Source organism: Pan paniscus, chromosome 5 (genome assembly GCF_029289425.2).
Source record: "Pan paniscus chromosome 5, NHGRI_mPanPan1-v2.0_pri, whole genome shotgun sequence".
Classification (NCBI taxonomy): Eukaryota; Metazoa; Chordata; class Mammalia; order Primates; family Hominidae; genus Pan; species Pan paniscus.
In genome coordinates, this window is record NC_073254.2 from 40,674,930 (window position 1) to 40,694,744 (window position 19,815).

Sequence of the window (19,815 nt, forward strand, 5' to 3'; positions counted from 1 at the left end):
CTCAGTGGGGGAGCTTTTGAGTCAGGATGAGCCAGGAGAAGGAATTTCAGTTAAGGCAGGAACAGGGCATTTTCACTTCTTTTGTGTTTCTTCAGTTACTTCAGGCCATCTAGAGGCATACGTGCAGTTCACAGGGGATATGATGGCTTAGCTTCGGCTCAGAGGCCTGACAAACTGAACAACTGGGAACAAACAACATTTAATGTACACAATCTCTATCTTGTAGGGAGGCAAAATTTTACCTCTACTCTGTTAGGGTCTCCAGCTGGACCTGATAATTCATTTGCCATAAAACAGATTAGCAGAATGAAAGCATACAAATGTATTTAATGTAAATTTTATGGGACAGGAGAACCCTCATAAAAAAGTGAAGCCCCAAAGAAATGGCAAAAGCTAAATGCTTTCACATTAAGTTAAAGAGAGGCAATTGTGGGAAAGTAAACCATATGAGGAGATTAAAGGAAAATATGATTATTTTAACAAGGTTTGTTTGTGTATAGAAGTCTCTCGGCTATGACTCCCTGCTGTGTTTGTGCAGAATTATCTCATCTATGCCTCTGGGCTGAAGAATATGTCTTTTCACCTGGTACAAGGAGAGCATTTTTCACATTGGAACTTTTATCTCTTGTTTTCAGAAAGAAAAGTTTAGAAGAATTCCCTTCTTGAATGCTGTTTTTCAAGTGCCTTTAGCTCAAAAGAATCCTGATCCCACAGTGGTCTATTTTTGGATGGTATATTCTGCAAACAACACCCCCTTTTTGTCTCCAATCTCTCCTTAATTACTCCTCTAATACAAAACAATAGATTCTTAATATAATATTAAAATGTTTGCACTACTCACAAATACAAAATGCTCAATAAATTTTCTTTCACAAATGAGAATTTCATCCATTCGTTAATTTTTAAATATCAACTGTCAATGAAGAGTTACAGCAGAATCCTTGTTCTGTTGAGGAGGGGGCAAAGAATGTAAGTGAGGGAGTGGAGAATAGCTGGACTGAGCTACCAACCCCTGTCCATCTGATCCTCAGACAGTAATGTCACTTTAGTCTTTTATGCTATTCGTCAGACCCAGTACCTCCAACACATTTGTTTCCTACAGATAAAGAAAATATAAAAAGTCAAGCGCTATACATCAGATCCAGCACATCTATAACTGGAAAAAAAATACTTGACCTTCAGCTGGGCCCAGAGCTTGTGAGTAGTCACCTTGGCATAGACCAAGTCCATTGGCATCTCTAACATACCCATACTGTCTGTGGATAACAAATGTCTATGCCAGGTAGAGTCGCTTGTATGAGTCAAGAAAAACGAATCATAAAACAAACTGACATATTCATTTTCATAATTTTTAAAATGCAAATATTACTTTATAAACCAAAAACTGCTTTATTAAAAGCTGGAACACAAATGAATTTAAGTAAACGATGCAATTCAAATTTAATCTTTTGTGTGTGTGATTTGTTGTTGTTGACAGTTGGTCAGGCGATTTTAGTATGTTACATCAGTTTACATTCTAGATGTAGGCCAAGAAAGAATGTTAGGTGTAAAAAATATTTATTGTAAAAAAGAATGTGAGGCAAGGTCTTTGGAATTAGTAGTTTTAATGTTGGACATTCTGTGGTTGTTCTAAAGTTAGTCTGTAAAATGTGATGTAAAAGCTATGATAAAAAAATACAAAATATAAAAATTTTAAAGTAAATATTACTTTTGTTTGCGTACAGTATTCCCATCCCTCTAAATTTTCTTCCAGTACTCAATCCCCAACCTCCAAAACCGAAAAGCAAGATCAACAGAAAGAAAATGGTTAAAACTTGTAAATTCTAGATTTTAATAGATAACTACAGGCAAGAAGTACTGAAAAAAAAATGTGGCATGTCATGGTGCATAGTCCTAGAGGAGACAAAGCAATGCAACCAGATAGACTATTTACAAGCAAAGCCACACATATAAAAATTCATATATAAGGGATTAAATTGTGCTTGGTCGACAGACTGACAGATTTAAAGTGGGTAGCTAGCTATGGATAAAATGAGAGCCAGTTAGATCCCTGCCTCACATTTTGCACCAGAATAAATTTCAGGTTAATGTTAACAGCCAAATGAATTTAAATATATACATACATATATATATATATATATATATATATATATATATATACACAAAATATATGAGAAAACCTAGGGGATTATGTATTGAGCTGAGAAAATCCTTCTAAGCATTTTGAGGAAGACACTGGAACTCGCAAGACACAACTTTCCAATCTTTTCAAAGCTTTGCAAAAGTGCCTAGTAAGCGCCAGTTAACTACTTACCAGATTTTTCCCTTACTCTTAGTCTTACAAAGTTGGTTAAACAAATGCTAATCATAGCAAGCTAGAGGCCTGAATGATAGTGGACTTACACAGCTTCTCTCCAAATAGCACCTTACTAATAAGGTCAGAAATAACCTACACTGCAAAACTGACCAAACCGTATTTCTGTTAATGAACTTCAAGACCATAGTCTAATGCTTTCCGGGGGGGTCCTTAGAAATTTGTTCTGCTAAGACAACAAAAACTTATCACAGCTACTTTCGTTGGAATAAGTGGGTGGCTCTGAAAAGAGCCTTTGGGTTTTAAGACTGATGAAAAAGTAACTTTACATTTACGCTCTCTCTCCGCGAATGCGGCGAGCGAGCTGGATGTCCTTGGGCATAATGGTCACTCGCTTGGCATGGATGGCGCAAAGGTTTGTGTCCTCAAAGAGCCCTACCAAGTAGGCCTCACAAGCCTCCTGCAGCGCCATCACCGCAGAGCTCTGGAAGCGAAGATCGGTTTTGAAGTCTTGGGCGATTTCTCGCACCAGGCGCTGGAACGGCAGCTTCCGAATCAGCAGCTCGGTCGACTTCTGGTAGCGGCGGATCTCGCGCAGAGCCACAGTGCCCGGACGGTAACGGTGAGGCTTTTTCACGCCGCCGGTAGCCGGCGCGCTCTTGCGAGCAGCCTTGGTAGCCAGCTGCTTGCGTGGCGCTTTACCGCCGGTGGATTTGCGAGCTGTCTGTTTAGTACGAGCCATGGCAAAACCACAGAAAAGCTTGCCTGCAGAGACGTCTGTGGAGTAAAAGAGCTACTCTTCTTTTATAGAGTCAGACCACCAACTATTGGACCCAAGAAAATTCAAAAATCCCCGCGCCCTTCTTGGATTGGTCCATCTCTGTGCCTGGTTGCAGATTAAGAGAGGCTCCTGCCCATTACCGTAGCTACTCTGACGTCATTTTGTTAACCCCTTAGCTGCTATATCCACTGTGGACAAGTCTTGTACTGGAAAAGTTTCCTGAAGTCTTAAAATTTACAACCACACAAAGCGACGCGGAAACCTCCAATTGTTTCTAGTTAAAATATAAAAAAGAAATCAGAGAATATTGGAGACGATTAGGGAAGTTTGCATATGCGCTTTATTTAAAATTGTATTTTTCTGGGCGTCGCATAAGAAGTGTGGGCAATTAGAAAAATGCTCTTAGCCGGGCGTGGCTGCTCTCGCCTGTAATCTCAGCTACTCGGAAGGCTGTCAAGAGGATCGCTTGAGCCCGAGTTCGAGGTTACAGTGAGCTGTTATCACGCCGCTGCACTCCAGCTTGGGCGAGAGGGAGACTCCACCCCAAAACAAAGCAAAACATCCCCAAACTGGAAAAAAGCTCATTTTGGGAAATACATACTCAAATGTTCAGTGGTAATGTGTGTGCTCTCAATTGTGTATGCCATTAATTGCTACAGCAAATGGTATGACATATTCAAACTTTTAACGTGTGGGGCATGCGGGTTTTAACACTTCCATTCAAGATAGTTAGGAATGCACTCATGGGTATAATTTCCTTCCTCTAAAATGTAGTAACTGCTGTGTGTGAAACTTAACGCGAATCACCCCTGTAAACATGTTTAGTGCTGCATGGCACTTCTCCCACATACCTAGAATTCCTGAGGTTTCTATGGATCTAATTTCTGCAGGACAAATTACTAAAAGTGCCACACTCAAAACCATTAAAAACACCTCAAAAACATCTTTATGGGCGGCATAATCCAAAGCACAACAGCTCATTTAATGGAAGTCGTAGGTGGCTCTGAAAAGAGCCTTTGCTGTTAGGCTGATTTCGTCTGCTGACAGAAAAACAGCAGTGTACGAAGCGTTAACTCTTCACTTTCCCTTGGCCTTATGATGGCTCTCAGTCTTCTTAGGCAGCAGCACCGCCTGAATATTAGGCAGCACGCCACCCTGCGCGATGGTCACACGCCCCAAAAGTTTATTAAGTTCCTCGTCATTGCGGATGGCCAATTGCAGGTGGCGCGGGATGATGCGGGTCTTCTTGTTGTCGCGGGCCGCATTGCCCGCCAGCTCCAGGATCTCGGCGGTCAGGTACTCAAGCACCGCCGCGAGATACACCGGCGCGCCAGCCCCGACGCGCTCGGAGTAGTTGCCTTTGCGGAGCAGGCGGTGCACTCGGCCCACAGGAAACTGCAAACCTGCACGAGAAGACCGAGTCTTAGCCTTGGCGCGAGCTTTACCACCTTGTTTGCCGCGACCAGACATAACTACTTCTGATAAGAAGAAAAAATCGCCACAAGAAAATGTAATGAAACTACATTAAAACGCAAGGCAGAGAAGTATTTATACTGACTGGAGGTAGGGTGTGGGGAATTCTCCCATTGGCTAATGTCAAATACCCAATGGGAAATCAGAATCTGCATCCTTCATTTGCATGTAATCCTTCCGTCTGGTGTAAGGTTTATGTTTGACCCAATCCCCAGTCTGGCTTGACGAGCCTTCGACCTGAATGCTAATAATAATTGGCCGAATTAGGATTTTGTCAAAATACCTTTTTTAAGCATGAGTGGAGGTTTTGTTCTGGTTATTTTGACTTTCAGCCGCTCGTGCTTTTCCGGGATTGTGACTCATGTTTTTGGAAAGGAGTGGACTCCGACCAATTTCTAAATAGATATTTAAGAGGTCCTTCAAATCGGGCGCAGTGGCTCATGCCCGTAATACTAGCACTTTGGGAGGCCGAGGACGGCGGGTCAGGCGTTCGAGACCAGCGTGGACAACATGGAGAAACCCTGTCTCCAGTAAAATATCCAAAAAAGAAACGGGGGAGAAAAAGAAAAAAAAAAGCCGGGCTTGGTAGTGCACGCCTGTAGTTCCAGTTACTCGAGAAGCTGAGGTGGGAGGATCGCTTGAACCCGAGAGGAGGAGGTTGCAGTGAGTTCACATAGAGCCACCACACTCCAGCGTGGGCGGCAGAGCCAGAAGACTGTGTCTCAAAGACAAAAAAAGGGGAGGGGGAGTGGGAGGGAAGAAAAGCGAATACCCCAAATCCCAATGAACTGTAGAAGCTTATAAGCTCTCTTGATTCATAAGGGAGAAAGAAGGGGGATGTAGGCAACTTAGGGGAGAGTATATGATTTTGGAGAAAAATAAATGGGTGTTTCAAAGAATAGGTGACAGCTGTGACAAAGTCTGTTTAGATGGTGTTAACCACCAGTCTCTTCTCCTGTGATACAGTTAATCTTCTCTAGTTGATGAGATTCCCCAGGGAAGTGAATCTTAACAACTAAATTCCTTTTTGAATTTTTTTTAATTTTGAAATTTTTGATTAGAGTTCAGAGAAAGCCCTTCCTTGAATTTACTGTTTCCTAGGTGCCCTCAGTTCAAAGAAATTAGCGTAACAAAGTGGCACATTTTTGAGTTGCATTTCCTGAACTTTTTCACAACACTGAATGAGGAGTCTCTGGAATCTTTCAGGAAATGAGAGAACAAACATTCCATAACACAGAAATACTCAAAATGGGATTATGATTATAAAAGTGTTTCACTGACCACCTTCTGCCTTCCTGTCTGTAAGTCCCATTCTCCCCAAAGTCTAGCCATAGAAACCAGAATTCCTCCTCAAGGTAGGCCATACAAACCAGAACTCCTTTTCCCTAGAACCAGCCATAAAACCTAAAAATATTACTCTAACCTACCTTGTTTGCCTGTAGGTCATAAGACCCCCCCATTCTAAAAGATGGTCTTGTCCTATAACCAGAAGGAAGAAATGCTGCACTGAGAGGTCAAGAAGAATCTTGACAGACAAGCCTTGCGGGGCTTCCCCACTCAGTCTGTTAGCATTAGATCGTACCCTATACAGCTGTTTATCTTGTTGAACCTAAGCATAAAAATGGGCAATTTCCCCTGTATCTTTCAGTCTTAATTCTAAAATCTCCTGTAAAATTGTGATGAAATAAATATATATGCCTTTTCTCCAGTTAATCTGTGTTTTGCCAGTAATTTTCCATAAACCTTGGGAGGGCAAAGGGGAAGTTTTTCCTTGGCCGGGACAATATTATTACAGCCATTGTCTGGCTCTCCTGTTGAGGAACCTAAAATCAAGACAGATTGCCTAGGGAAATCTTGGTGTTTTTCCTTTTATATTCCATGAGATAGGAGCAGATGGAGTACAGATGAACGTGGATTAATTATTCCAGGAATTTCTGAGGTATCTACTACTTCTATCTGTGGTCTACTTATACTGAAACAGGATGACAGAAGGAAAAAGAAACATGAGTGTAAGAAAATCTGCTCCTGGCTGGGCACGGTGGCTGATGCCTGTAATCCCAACAGTTTGGGAGGCCAAGGCGGGCAGATCACTTGAGGACAGGAGTTCGTAACCAGCCTGGCCAACATGGTGAAACCCCAGTCTTCACTAAAAATACAAAAAATTAGCTGGGCGTGGTTGTGGGAGCCTGTAATCCCAGCTACTCCATAGGCTGAAGCAGGAGAATCGCTTGAACCCTGGAGAAGGAGGTTGCAGTGAGCCGAGATCGTGCCACTGCACTCCAGCCTGGGCAAGAGCGAAACTCCATTTCAAAAAAAAAAAAAAAAAAAAAATCTGCTTCTAAGCCAACGCTGTCACAGAACTATGGATTTGATTCAGAGAAACTGTCAGGAGACTAAAAGTGCTCATTTTTAGTTTGTTTTTTGCCTTTTCCCAAGTCTTCTGACTCTAGTGTTATCTTTCCCTTCACAATATTCAACTTCCCTTTTCAAAATTATAATGATCTTCACCCTCAACAATAGCCGTAAACATCAGTAACCACTGGCTCATTTTCTTTGAAAAGGTGCAAGATTCATGATGGAGATGTTAAAAAGTTATCTCAGATACTGCCCTGAAGAGATTATACTCAGAGAAGGGAGGACTTACATACATGAAGATTAAATAGCAGTGCACATTCTGCATACAAAATAAAGATTTTGAGCAATAAATCATACAAAAGCACATGGAAAAGAAGATTGATCAATGTAAATTAGAAGGATTTAGAGAGTTCATGAGGGAGATGTATATCCAGCATTATTAGTTCAGCATATATTTACTGAAAACCTGCTAAGTGCCAGAGAGTGTTCTAGGTGCAGGGAGCATAGCAGTGAAAAAGCAGACAACCTGTTTCCTTACGGTGCTACTTGTCTTGTAGTGGGAGGTGCACAATAAGGTAAATACATAGTGAAAATGTAGAGATAAGTGATGAGTGCTGTGGAGAAAAATAAAGAAAGGGGATAAGAAAAAAGAATAGAAATAAGGATGGAAAGTTTCATCAGGAGAATGTCATTTGAATTCAGACCTGAAGGCAATGAAGAAGCCAGCCAAGTAGGAAGGATAAATACTTTGATAAAATGCTGGATGTGTTTGAAGTCCAGAAAATGTCAGGAACCGTGGTTCAGAAAGTACAGCTATTCTAACTTCCTAAACAAATCGTAGACCATTTTGGAAAGAGCCTTGGATATGTACAGGGCTAGATAAAATTGAAACCAAGATTAAGGGTAGCTTCAAAAACTCAGACTAGAAAGCAGGAGTACATCCAGTCACAATATCAGTAATCTATACTCCACTGAGCCATGGATGAGAAAAACTCTTCTTCTCATCCAAGTTACCTTGAATTAAGCAAACCAACAAGCGCCTGGCATGTGCTATTAGCAAAACAATTTGATGGCAATCCTTTCAGTAAGTGCTTCAAAAACAGTAAATTCTAGGCACTTGCCTTCAAAAAACATACAAAAGGCAGATATTGGGGAGGGAAATATTGGGGGTTATTTATTCCATATAAATATAAGAGGAAAATAAGTTGTTTCCCAATAACAACTCCAACACCAGGAGCAGAGAAAGTAAGACAATCTGATGCCTCGTGGTTTGCGAAAACAATAAAAAAAATCTGTTAATTGCATAATACAATTCACCCTTGAACATGCTCCAAATCAGTGCCCACTAGCTACAAGTAGCTACTGTGAAGTTGAAAAAGGGTACTTCAGATTGAGCTATTCTGTAAATATGAAATAGACTTAGTGTGTTAGTTCGTTCTTGCATTACTATAAGGGAATCCCTGAGACTGACTAATTTATAAAGAAAAGTAATTTTTTTTGGCTCACGGTTGTGCAGGCTGTACAGGAGGTGTGGTGCAGGCATCTGCTACTGGCAAGGCCTCAGGAAACTTCCAATCATGGTGGAAGGTGAAGAGGGAGTAGGCATATCATATGGTGAGAGCTGAGCGAGAGAGATGGGGGAGGTGTCACACTCTTTTAAAGAACCAGATCTCTTGTGAACTCAAAGTGAGAATCCATTGATTACCCTCAAGAGTGCGCTTCATGAGGGGTTCACCCTCACGATCCAAAAACCTTTCACCAGGCTTCACTTCCAACATTGGAGATTACATTTCAACATGAGATTTAGAGGGGACAAATATCCAAACCATATCACTTAGTATGAAGAAAGAATGTAAAACATCTCACTAATAATTATGCATATTGAATACATGTTATAATGACATTTTGACTACAAAAGTTAATGAAAATATACTATTGAAGATACTCAAAAATTTAAAAATACATATATAATTTGTAGTACATTTGTACTGGACAGAGGAACCTCTAACAATGTTCCAAATGTGGCCTGTGTATGTGTATGATATAGGAGGGATCAGTCATGTAAGATGATCATAATATAGTTACTTAGTCCATTTTGTGATACTATAACAGAATACCACAGACTGGCTAACTTTTAAAGAAAAGAAATTTATTTCCTACTGTTCTAGAACCTGGGAAGCTAAGGGCATGGAATTAGTATCTGGTGAGGGCCTTCTTACTGCATCATAACATGTTGAGAGAGCAAGGGTATGTGTGTCAGCTCAGGTGTCTCTTCCTTTTCTTATAAGGCCACCAGTCTAAAGGAAATCAAAATATTTTACCCCAAAATATATTTCTTTGACATATTTTGAAATGGCTGCTGCTTGGCCAGCAGGCAGAAATGGGCTTGCAAAGCTGCCTTAAATGGGAAAAATTTTACATCTGTAGAGAATCTCCATTAATGCAGCCATGCCTCCTCACCTTTCTATACCTTTCCCCAGATCCAGGAGAGACTGAGAGTCTGACACTTAAAAATCATAAAAGAAACATTTACCATCTATTCTTTCTGAGGGAGGCTTCACCTACATAACAAGGCCACCTTTGCAAGCCAAACCTCTTTTGCCTCCCATAACCTGTTTTACCAGAATCTAAGCCCCAATTCTTTCTGTGATCTAAAAATGGTATATAAGCATCTATAACTCATTGGGAAGTTAGGTAATTAATTCTGAATGCTCCCACATAGACACGTTAAACAATAGGTAAAATGCCTTTTCACCTATTAATCAATCTGCCTTGTCAGTGATTTCTGGGAAACATTTAGTGGGCCAAGAGACTATGGTTCCCACACTACCCTTCATGAACTTAAGCCCTAAGATATCAGTAATTGCATTAAATGTGTGTGGTGTAAATACACCCATAAAAAAACAGTTTGGCTGGGCGCGAGGTCTCACACCTGTAATCCCAGCACTTTGGTAGGCCGAGGCTGGCGGATCACTTGAGGTCAGGAGTTCGAGACCAGCCTGGGCAACATGGTGAATCCTGTCTCTACTAAAAATACAAATATTAGCTGGGCGTGGTGGCGCATGGCTGCAATCCCAGCTGCTCAAGAGGCTGAGGCAGGAGAAACCCTTGAACCCAGGAGGCGGAGGTTGCGGTGAGCTGAGACTGTGCCACTGCACCCCAGCCTGGACAACAAGAGTGAAATTCCATCTCAAAAAAAAAAAAACAAACAAACAACTGTACACTGTCTGCAAGAATCTCACTTCAAATATAAACATAATGCAGGTTGAAATTAAAGGCTGCAAAAAAGATAAGCCATATAAACATCAGCCCAAAACTGCAAGAGTATCTGTATTAATAATATCTGGGATCTGAAAGACCAAAATAGATGCCCCTATACCAACTAAGACAGACTCTAAGATTAAGCAAACAAAGTTACCTACTGGTAGAGCATTCATGGCTTGGCTGGCATGGCAAATTCCTAAATTCCAAAGACTACCAAAAAACTGACACTTGCTAAATTCCTTAACTTTAGGAGCTATCAGAAGCCCTCCTAACTCTGATTTACAGTCCAGTCCACTACAACTCTGATTGGACAGAGGACCGCCTTGACACACATTCTATTCTTACACGTAATTGTAGACCTTAAGCCATTTTCAGCCAGCTGCTAGAGGCAGCACGTAAACTTTGTTCCTATAGTTCACCTTGTGATGTAAAGACCTAAATTCTACCTCATTTTAACCTAAAATTTAACCTCAAAGTGAACATGGGAGGTATATTACACGTGTTTATCCATTGTGAATGCACTTGGCACCCCTCATAATATATATAGCTGTCCCCCCAAACGTGCTGAATATGTATGACTCTATTGTGTAATATATAGCCTATGAGGCATAAAAATAACCAACCTGCTCCTTCTCCCCAAAGAGAGAGTAATTTTGGCAGGTTCTGGGACCATCTCTTCCTGGCTTGCAAATTAGTATTGCCAGTAAATCTCTCCTTTCTACTCTTTAGCCATCCTCGTGGTCTTTTGGATGATATATCAGATAAGTATATTTCAGAGCAAAGAAAATTACTAGGAACAGACAGGGATATTACATAATAACAGGGTCAATCCAATATGAAAAACAAGCAATTCTAAATGTATATGCACCAAATAACAGAACTGCAAAATATGTGTAGCAAAACCTGATAGAACCGAAAGGAGAAATAGACACATAACATGATTTAAAGGTAGAGATTTCAACACCCCTTCCCCAATAATTGATAGAACAACAAAACAAAAAAATTACCAGGTGTATAGAACTCAGTAAGTGGCTGTATTACTTGTTTTGATCTGTAAAACAATGATAATAATAGTACTCACACTTCACTGAGTTTTGGTGAAGATTGAATGAATTTATACTTATAAAGAATTTAGAAATGTGGCCGGGCCCAGTGGCTCATACCTGTAATCCCAGCACTTTGGGAGGCTGAGGCGGGTGGATCACCTGAGGTCGGGAGTTCGAGACCAGTCTGACCAACATGGAGAAACCTCATCTCTAATAAAAATACAAAATTAGCCAGGTGTGGTGGCGCTTGCCAGTAGTCCCAATTACTGGGGAGGCTGAGGCAGGAGAATTGCTTGAACCCTGGAGGCGGAGGTTGCGGTGAGCCGAGATCGCACCATTGCACTCCAGCCTGGGCAACAAGTGTGAAACTCTGTCTCAAAAAAAAAAAAAAAAAAAAAATCTTAGAAATGTAACTGACATATCATAAGCCCTCAAACTTAATAATCTTTTAATACATGGAGCTATCTATTTAAAATAATGTACATAAGGCAACATCCCAGAAGAAAATGGGCAAGAATCATGAGTAATCAAACCATAATAGAAGAAATGTTATTATCAAAATGTGCAGTCTCAAACAATAATTGTCTTAAAAATAAAAACAACAATGAGATTTAATTGTTCATGTCGGCAATTTGAACAGACTAACACACCCACTGTTCAAGAGCATTTGTGGAAGTCAGGAAAAAACACCCTGTTGGTGAGAGTGTAAACAGACCTTCAGGAGGCAACTTGGTAACATGTATTAAAAACCAAAATATGTATATCAATGGATGCATGATTCCTATCTCTATTTTTGCCCTTACAGCAATCTTGTGTGTAGAGAAATACTGAAAAGCATTTTCATGGTAACATGGTTTATAATTTTTAAAAAGCGAAGGTCAGTGAATAAAGGGCAATTATCTACTTCCCTACAATGAAATGCAGTAATGAAAATAATCATTAGAATCTCTTTTATTAATTTAAAAGGATACTAGAAAAGTGAAATACAATTTCACTTATAGAACATTTACATATTGGTTTGCATAGACTTGCACAAGATAAAATTTCTGTAAGATTGGTCACCAAAATGTCCTGAATGATAACATTACAATTAATGTTTATATTGTAGGGGAAAAGAAAATTCTGTTTTTGTCACCCATCAGTAAGTTCATGCTTGAGGCCCCTCTACAAAAAGACAGATTGGTCGGGTGCAGTGGCTCACGTCTGTAATCCGAGCACTTTGGCAGGACGAGGCGGGCGGATCACGAGGTAAGGAGATTGAGAACATCCTGGCCAACACGGTGAAACCCTGTCTCTACTAAAAATACAAAAATTAGCGGGGCATGGTGGCACGTATCTGTGGTCCCAGCTACTCGGGAGGGCGAGGCAGTAGAATCGCTTGAACCCGGGAAGCGGAGGTTGCAGTGAGCCGAGATCGCGCCATTGCACTCCAGCCTGGGTGACAGAGCAAGGCTCAGTCTCAAAAAACAAAAAAAAAGATTAGCAAGAGAAAAGCATACAAATGTATTTAATATAAGTTTTATATTACATGGGACCCTTCGGAAATGAAAACTCGAGGGAAGCGGGAAACCTGTGAATTTTTATGGTAAGTTTTGTGAAATGCATAGTTGTGGATTAATATGATTGACAGTAGGCATATGATCTAATGGTAATAAACTGAGGGGGACATAGCAAGGCTTGTTTGTTAATTACCTATTAACGATCAGCCAAGTATCAGCAGAGACAGCAAAACATCCTAGTTTTGAGTTAGAAGACCTAGGTTTTTGTTTTGGCTTATCAATTATGGGTATTGTTTTAGATGAAACATCAAGTATTCTTGATTTCTTATTTCAAAAATAAAAAATAAAAAATAAAGGAAGGAAAAAAGAAGAAAAAAAGAGAAGAAAAGTGTCAGAGTCACTTGAACCAGAGTAACTCCATTTTGAGTGAGGGCTAGGAAAATGAGGCTGAGACTTTCTGGGCTGCATTCCCAGAAAGTCAGTCATTCCTAGCTTCTAGATGTTTACGGTTAAGGGAACAAATAAATAATGTTTACTAAACAGACTCAGACTTGGGAGTGTCCAGATATCCCTATATCTAGAGAACAAAGGCATTCTTAATTTTGTTTAAAGATAATAATGTTGATTCTTGCAAAATATAGTAACTAAGAAAATTAATCCTTTATCACAAACTTTTGTAGCAGAGAACATCTCCCCATATATACAAGCATTGTACCTAGGGTGGATGCCTTCCTCCTCTTACTTTCGGGAATGTCCTGCTCTGTCTATGGAGTAGTTGTCCTTTCACCACTTTACTTTCTTAGTAAACTTGCCTTTACTTTGCACTGCGGACTCACCCTGAACTCTTTCTTGCGCGGGATCCAAGAACCCTCTCTTGGGGTCTGGATGGGGACCTCTTTTCTGTAACATATTTCTGGCCACCACAGAAGGGACTATAGTACAGAAACCCTGACCCAACAGCTACCTTTGGGTAAGTGTTGGAGTTCTGTAACAAAAGAAGAAGGCAGGCAGGCAAAAAATTTATGAAAGAACATATGACAAAATAATTTCTGCTTCAAAACTTCGTATTTTTTTAATTTTTTTTTTTTTTTTTTTTTTTTTGAGACGGAGTCTCGCTCTGTCACCCAGGCTGGAGTGCCATGGCGCGATCTCGGCTCACTGCAAGCTCCGCCTCCCGCGTTCACGCCATTCTCCTGCCTCAGCCTCCCGAGTAGCTGGGACTACAGGCACCCACCATCACGCCCAGCTAATTATTTTGTATTTTTAGTAGAGACGGGGTTTCATCGTGTTAAGCAGGATGTTCTCGATCTCCTGACCTCGTGATCCGCCCGCCTTGGCCTCCCAAAGTGCTGGGATTACAGGCGTGAGCCACCGCGCCCGGCTAAATTTTTTTTTTTTAATAAGTCATGCTTTTTTTTAGGGCGTGGGTGCATATCTCATTCTGTCGCTCAGGCTGTGGCGGCGCGATCTTGGCTTGCTGCAACCTCTGCCTCCCGGGCTCAAGTAATCCTCCCACCTCAGCCTCTATAGTAGCTGGAACTATAGGCATATGCCACCACGCCCAGCTAATTTTTTGTAGAGACTGGATTTCGCCATGTTGCTCAGGCTGGTCTCGAATTGTGAGCTCAAGTGATCTGCCTGACTAGGTCTCCCAAAGTGCTGGGATTACAGGCATGACGCACCTCACCTGGCCCAAAAGTTCATTTTGAAAATGCTTATATTACCAAGTCTCACTTCTCCGGAGACAGATCCTAAATATCAGCTTCTTAAACTGCAGCCTCAATTCCTTAGTAATGTTTTTGGGGGATGTGGTCGTTTTATAATTAAAAAAAAAATGTAGATTTTTAAGCCAAGCGTCACTTTCACAACGGCAGTTTGCATATACAGTACTAGGATGCGAAGTGCTTCACTTACAGTTGTTCACTGACATTTTGTGTGGCATCCAGATTTTTTTTTATTTTTTATTTTTGAGACAGGGTCTGTCCTCACCCAGACTGGAGTGCAGTTGTGCCGTCACAGCTTACTGCAACCTCCACCTTCCAGGCTCAAATGATCCTCCCACTTCAGCCTCCCCAGTACTTGGGACTACAGAAATGTGCCACCAGGCCTGGTTAATTTTTTAAATTTTTGGTGGAGACAAAAGGTCTCACTAAGTTGCCCAGACTGGTCTTGAGCTCCTGGGCTCAAGTGATCCTCCCACCTTGGCCTCCCAAAGTGCTGGTATTACAGGCGTGAGCTGCACCACACCCGGCCCAGAACCTCTTTTAAAAGATTCTTAAAAATTAAATCTGGGCCGGGCGCGGTGACTCATTCCTATAATCCCAGGACTTTGGGAGGCCAAGGCGGGAGGATCATTTGAGCCCAGGAGTTCGCTTGACCAGCCTGGGCAACAAAGTAAGACCCTTTGCCTCCACAAAAAATTAAAAAATTAACTGGGTATGGTGGCGCATTTCTCTAGTCCCAGCCACTCAAAGGGCTGAAGTAAGAGGATCGCTTGAGCTGGGGAAGTCGAGGTTGCAGTGAGCTATGATGGCGCCTGGCCGACAGAGAAAGGCCCTTTCTCAAAACAAAAACAAAAACTGTTTGAGAAACTTTATTTCTTCATCCAAAGACACTGCTGAATGTCACCTACATATAATGCCCATAAATTCGCTGAAAATACTCCCCTCCGATTCCCCCACCCCCTCCTACTTACTGTGCAGTCAACAAGTGTCTTTTCTTCTTGCATTTCTTCCCCCAGCCCCAGACCCAGAATTGGCCCATTGAGTCCTCCTCCTCAACTAGTGCTCTTCCTGCCTTTTTTTTTTTTTTTTTTTTTTTTAGCTATATTGTTTTTGGCGTCCTGGACTTCTCGAAAAAGGTTTCCCTCTCCAAGTGGGGCCCTCCTAGTAAGCTTTGCAGTGGCGCCAGATGGGGAAGGGCACAAAATCCAAACCCTTTTGTATCTCGCAGAGCTGGAAATCAGAACGTTAAGTGGCTTAGGAAATGGGAATCTGGATTTCTGGGATGCATGAAATATGTAAACTACATAGCTGTTGTCATTGATAAACAATTATAACTCAAAACTACTGCGATTTCATTTTGTGGAGCGGGAAATATTCCGTATAAGGGCGCCCGGGAAATCAGACTTCGCTTATTGTTTCCTCAATACTTGAAGTAAGAATTTACAGCACAGGCAAGCTGCAGGAGCAAATATCCCTACATGCCCTTTTGTCGCTTAGACTTTTCTGCTCCTCTCCCCCGCATCTCACAAGAAGTTAACGGCTAATGACCCCCACAGGAACACTATGCCCTGAATTCCATTACCTGCTTCATTATCCAGAAAGGAACGTTTCCAGTACTAGACCAGGGAGGGAGTAGTGACCTTATCAAAGGAATTATACATAGTACCCGAAGGCTTACCCAGGGGGAACAAATAAGTTTGCTAAGACAGATGAGAAAGAGCGTCATCACGACCGTCTATCGTTTGTATTTTAGTAGAGACAGGCTTTCGCCATGTTGGCCGGGCTAGTCTCGAACTCCCGACCTCAAGTGATCCGCCCGCCTCGGCCTCCCAAATTGCCAGGATTAAAGGCAAGAGGCACCGCGCATGGCCCCGTCCAAGTTAACCTTGGCTCTAAAACTTGCCTTCGCTAACATTCCAGTTGATCCTCTAGAACTGAAACAGAATAGCAGCAGCACCACCTTAAGAAATTGTGGTTATAGCTCTCCTTGTGACAAAGTAGGTGGCTCTGAAAAGAGCCTTTGGGTTTGGAGGTGCTTACATGAGCACTTATTTAGAGCTAGTGTACTTGGTAACTGCCTTAGTGCCCTCGGACACAGCATGCTTAGCCAGCTCCCCAGGCAGTAGCAGGCGCACAGCCGTCTGAATCTCCCTGGAGGTGATGGTCGAGCGCTTATTGTAGTGAGCCAGGCGAGAAGCCTCGCCCGCGATGCGCTCGAAGATGTCGTTGACGAAGGAATTCATGATCCCCATGGCCTTGGATGAGATGCCGGTGTCGGGGTGGACCTGCTTCAGAACCTTGTACACATAGATAGAATAGCTCTCCTTGCGGCTGCGCTTACGCTTCTTACCATCCTTCTTCTGCGCCTTAGTGATAGCCTTCTTAGAGCCCTTTTTAGGGGCTGGAGCAGACTTAGAGGGTTCAGGCATTGCTATTCCTAAACAGAATAGAAAAGCTACTAACACTCTCCACTACAGAGTAGTACAGAGAACAGTTCAGAGCCCATGTATTTATAGTCCTGAGATTCAAATGACGGTTTAAGATTCCTCACTTCTGATTGGACAAAAGAAACACGGTTTCACTGAGGGGTGGGGTTTATGCAAATATGGAATTTATGTTATCTTTTTCTATTGGGTAAAGCACCAAACAGAATTGACCAATAGGATAGCTTCCTGTTGCAGCCTTGCAGTTTGTATAAAAGGATTTGTTCAGGCGCCATTCCAGCTTGCTTGTCTTTCACAGTTTTCCGCTGCTTTCATAGGTCGCTATTTTCGGACGTGGAAAATGGAGTTAAAGCAAAAACTTGTTTGTCGCTACCGGGCTTGCAGTTCCCAATAGGGCAGAGTCCGTCATTTTTTTCGAAAGGGTAATTATTCTGAGCCGGTCGGAGCCGGTGCGCCAGTGTACTTACAGTACTTGGCCGCCGAGATTTTAGAACTGGTGGGCAGCGCCATACGTGACAAGACCCGCAGCATCATCCCCCGCCACCTGCAGCTGGCCATCCGCAACGACGAGGAGGTCAACAAGCAGCTGGGCAACGTCACTATTGCTCAGGGAGGCGTCCTGTCCAATATTCAGGCCGTCCTGTTGCCAAAATAACAGAGCCACGATAAGGCCAAGGTCAAGTAAACACTCAAATCAGAAAACGTAGCTTACACTTGAAACGGCATTTTTCAGAGCCGACCATAGTTACACAAGAAAGGATGATAACTTGCTTTTGTTAGGGTATTTTTTGCTTTTCGTTTGGATTGGTTTATTTTGAGACAGTCTAGCTCTGTCACCCAGGCTGGAGTGCAGCGGCGCGATATCGGCTCACTGCAACCTCCACCCCGCCGCTTCACGCGGTTCTCATGCCTCAGCCTCCTGTGTACTTGGGATTACAGGCGTCTGCTACCGCGCCCAGCTAGTTTTTGTATTTTTATGCGAGACGGGGTTTCACCATTTTAGCCAGGGTTGTCTTGAACTCCTGGCCTCTAGTGATCGTCCCATCTCGCCCTCCCAAAATGCTGGGATTATAGGCGTGAGCCACCGCCCCAACCTAATGGTGTTAAAAAGTTAAGTTTCGAGAAAATAACACCTTCCTTTAGAAAGTACATTTTAGAGTATACAAAGTGAAACTTAAGGTCAACCAAAATAAGACGTTTTGAGAACAGGCAGGGTGGGAATGTGACTTGGACTTAGAAAACAAAGGGCAAGGAAACTTGCTGTTCGCCAGTAACAAAATAGCATGGAATTCTCATTCTCTGAATATAAGCGTTATTTCCCGACATGAGTCAGTGAACGTTTCTGGTGGTTTAGTGAATGTTCACCAGCATTGATAACTTGCGAGACTGTCAGGAATGCAGAATTTCAAGTCCCACTCAAACTTACTGAATCGGAATTTACATTTTAAAAATCCTTAGATACCTTGTTATACACCCTGTTCTTTGGGACTGGATGAACTAGAATTTTAGACAATTTGTCGCTGCAGATAACTGAAACGAAAAGGACAGGATGGGCGGTGGGGCAACTCATCCAATAAGATTGTCTAGTAATGAACCAATCAGTCTGGTCACTCTTCAGCCAATGATTTTATCGCGCGGGACTTTTGAAATATTACAGGACCAATCAGAATGTTTCTGACTATATTTAAAGGCCACTTGCTCTCAGTTCACTACACTTTTGTGTGTGCTCTCATTGCAAATGGCTCGTACGAAGCAAACAGCTCGCAAGTCCACCGGCGGCAAAGCTCCGCGCAAGCAGCTCGCTACTAAAGCAGCCCGTAAGAGCGCTCCGGCCACGGGTGGCGTGAAGAAACCTCACCGCTACCGGCCGGGCACCGTGGCCTTGCGCGAAATCCGTCGCTACCAGAAGTCCACCGAGCTGCTGATCCGGAAGCTGCCGTTCCAGCGCCTGGTGCGAGAAATCGCCCAGGACTTCAAAACCGACCTGCGTTTCCAGAGCTCTGCGGTGATGGCGCTGCAGGAGGCTTGCGAGGCCTACCTGGTGGGACTCTTCGAAGACACCAATCTGTGCGCTATTCACGCTAAACGCGTCACCATCATGCCCAAAGATATCCAGCTGGCACGTCGCATCCGTGGGGAAAGGGCATAAGTCTGCCCGTTTCTTCCTCATTGAAAAGGCTCTTTTCAGAGCCACTCACAATTTCACTTAAAAACAGTTGTAACCAATTCGGTTGTCTATGTTCGTTTCCAGGAGATATAAAGGTGAAAACTACACACAAGTTTTGTAACTGCAGACAAGTCTATCAGGCCTTTTCAACCGGTTTTACTGCGAGAAAACAAGCTGAGTTACTGTTTTGCCCTTGTTAAAAAATTCCTAGGGGTCTTTTTAACATGTATATGTGTAAATACTTACATATTGAAACAGGCTCCTGGGGACACCGTCACTCCTTTTAATCCACGTGACAATTTTAGGTCTGATGGCAGTATTATTAAAGCTTTCATAAAGACAATGTGTGTATAGTTATCTAAGTCCACAAAAACGATATCTGACCCCAAAATTCAGTATTGGTTTTGGGCTGCTGGAGGTGGAGTCAGCTCAGGTGGAAGAAACTGGCCTCAGTACACACTGCCAAAAGTCCACTAAATAGATTTATGTAACAAATACACAAGACTTGCGTATGACCATCCAAAGATTATGCGGTCATCCTTATCCAGGGAATTTGAGAATGAAGGGTGGCAACTGCAAAGCTCTTTTACCCATGTCCTCTTTTAATAAATATTTAAAAATGTATTCAAATACTGATTTCATCCATTTTCTAAATATATTAGTATACTTAACTGATGGGGTAGATCAAGGTTTTCTGGGGATCAAACCTTTTACAACTTGTTAACTATTAAAAACTATAATGTAAAAT

The 19,815-nt window shown here is 42.2% G+C and overlaps 3 protein-coding genes and 1 pseudogene across 3 annotated transcripts; 1 reads left to right on the plus strand and 3 right to left on the minus strand.

Annotated features, from left to right (window-relative positions):
* Positions 1 to 2,584: 2,584 nt before the first annotated feature.
* Positions 2,585 to 3,095, minus strand: LOC100991861 (histone H3.1). The gene has a single exon (XM_003804549.6). The coding sequence runs from the start codon at positions 3,054 to 3,056 to the stop codon at positions 2,646 to 2,648; it is 411 nt and encodes a 136-aa protein (XP_003804597.1). The 5' UTR covers positions 3,057 to 3,095; the 3' UTR covers positions 2,585 to 2,645.
* A 643-nt stretch (positions 3,096 to 3,738) lies between these two features.
* On the minus strand, positions 3,739 to 4,618 carry LOC100992550 (histone H2A type 1-B). Its single transcript, XM_003804551.7, has one exon. It carries the CDS (start codon positions 4,563 to 4,565, stop codon positions 4,173 to 4,175), a length of 393 nt encoding a protein of 130 aa, XP_003804599.4. The 5' UTR covers positions 4,566 to 4,618; the 3' UTR covers positions 3,739 to 4,172.
* An 11,836-nt stretch (positions 4,619 to 16,454) lies between these two features.
* On the minus strand, positions 16,455 to 16,942 carry LOC100992900 (histone H2B type 1-B). Its single transcript, XM_003804552.6, has one exon. The coding sequence runs from the start codon at positions 16,883 to 16,885 to the stop codon at positions 16,505 to 16,507; it is 381 nt and encodes a 126-aa protein (XP_003804600.1). The 5' UTR covers positions 16,886 to 16,942; the 3' UTR covers positions 16,455 to 16,504.
* Positions 16,943 to 16,985: 43 nt separating this feature from the next.
* LOC134730622 (histone H2A, sperm-like) lies at positions 16,986 to 17,566 on the plus strand (annotated as a pseudogene).
* Positions 17,567 to 19,815: the final 2,249 nt, after the last annotated feature.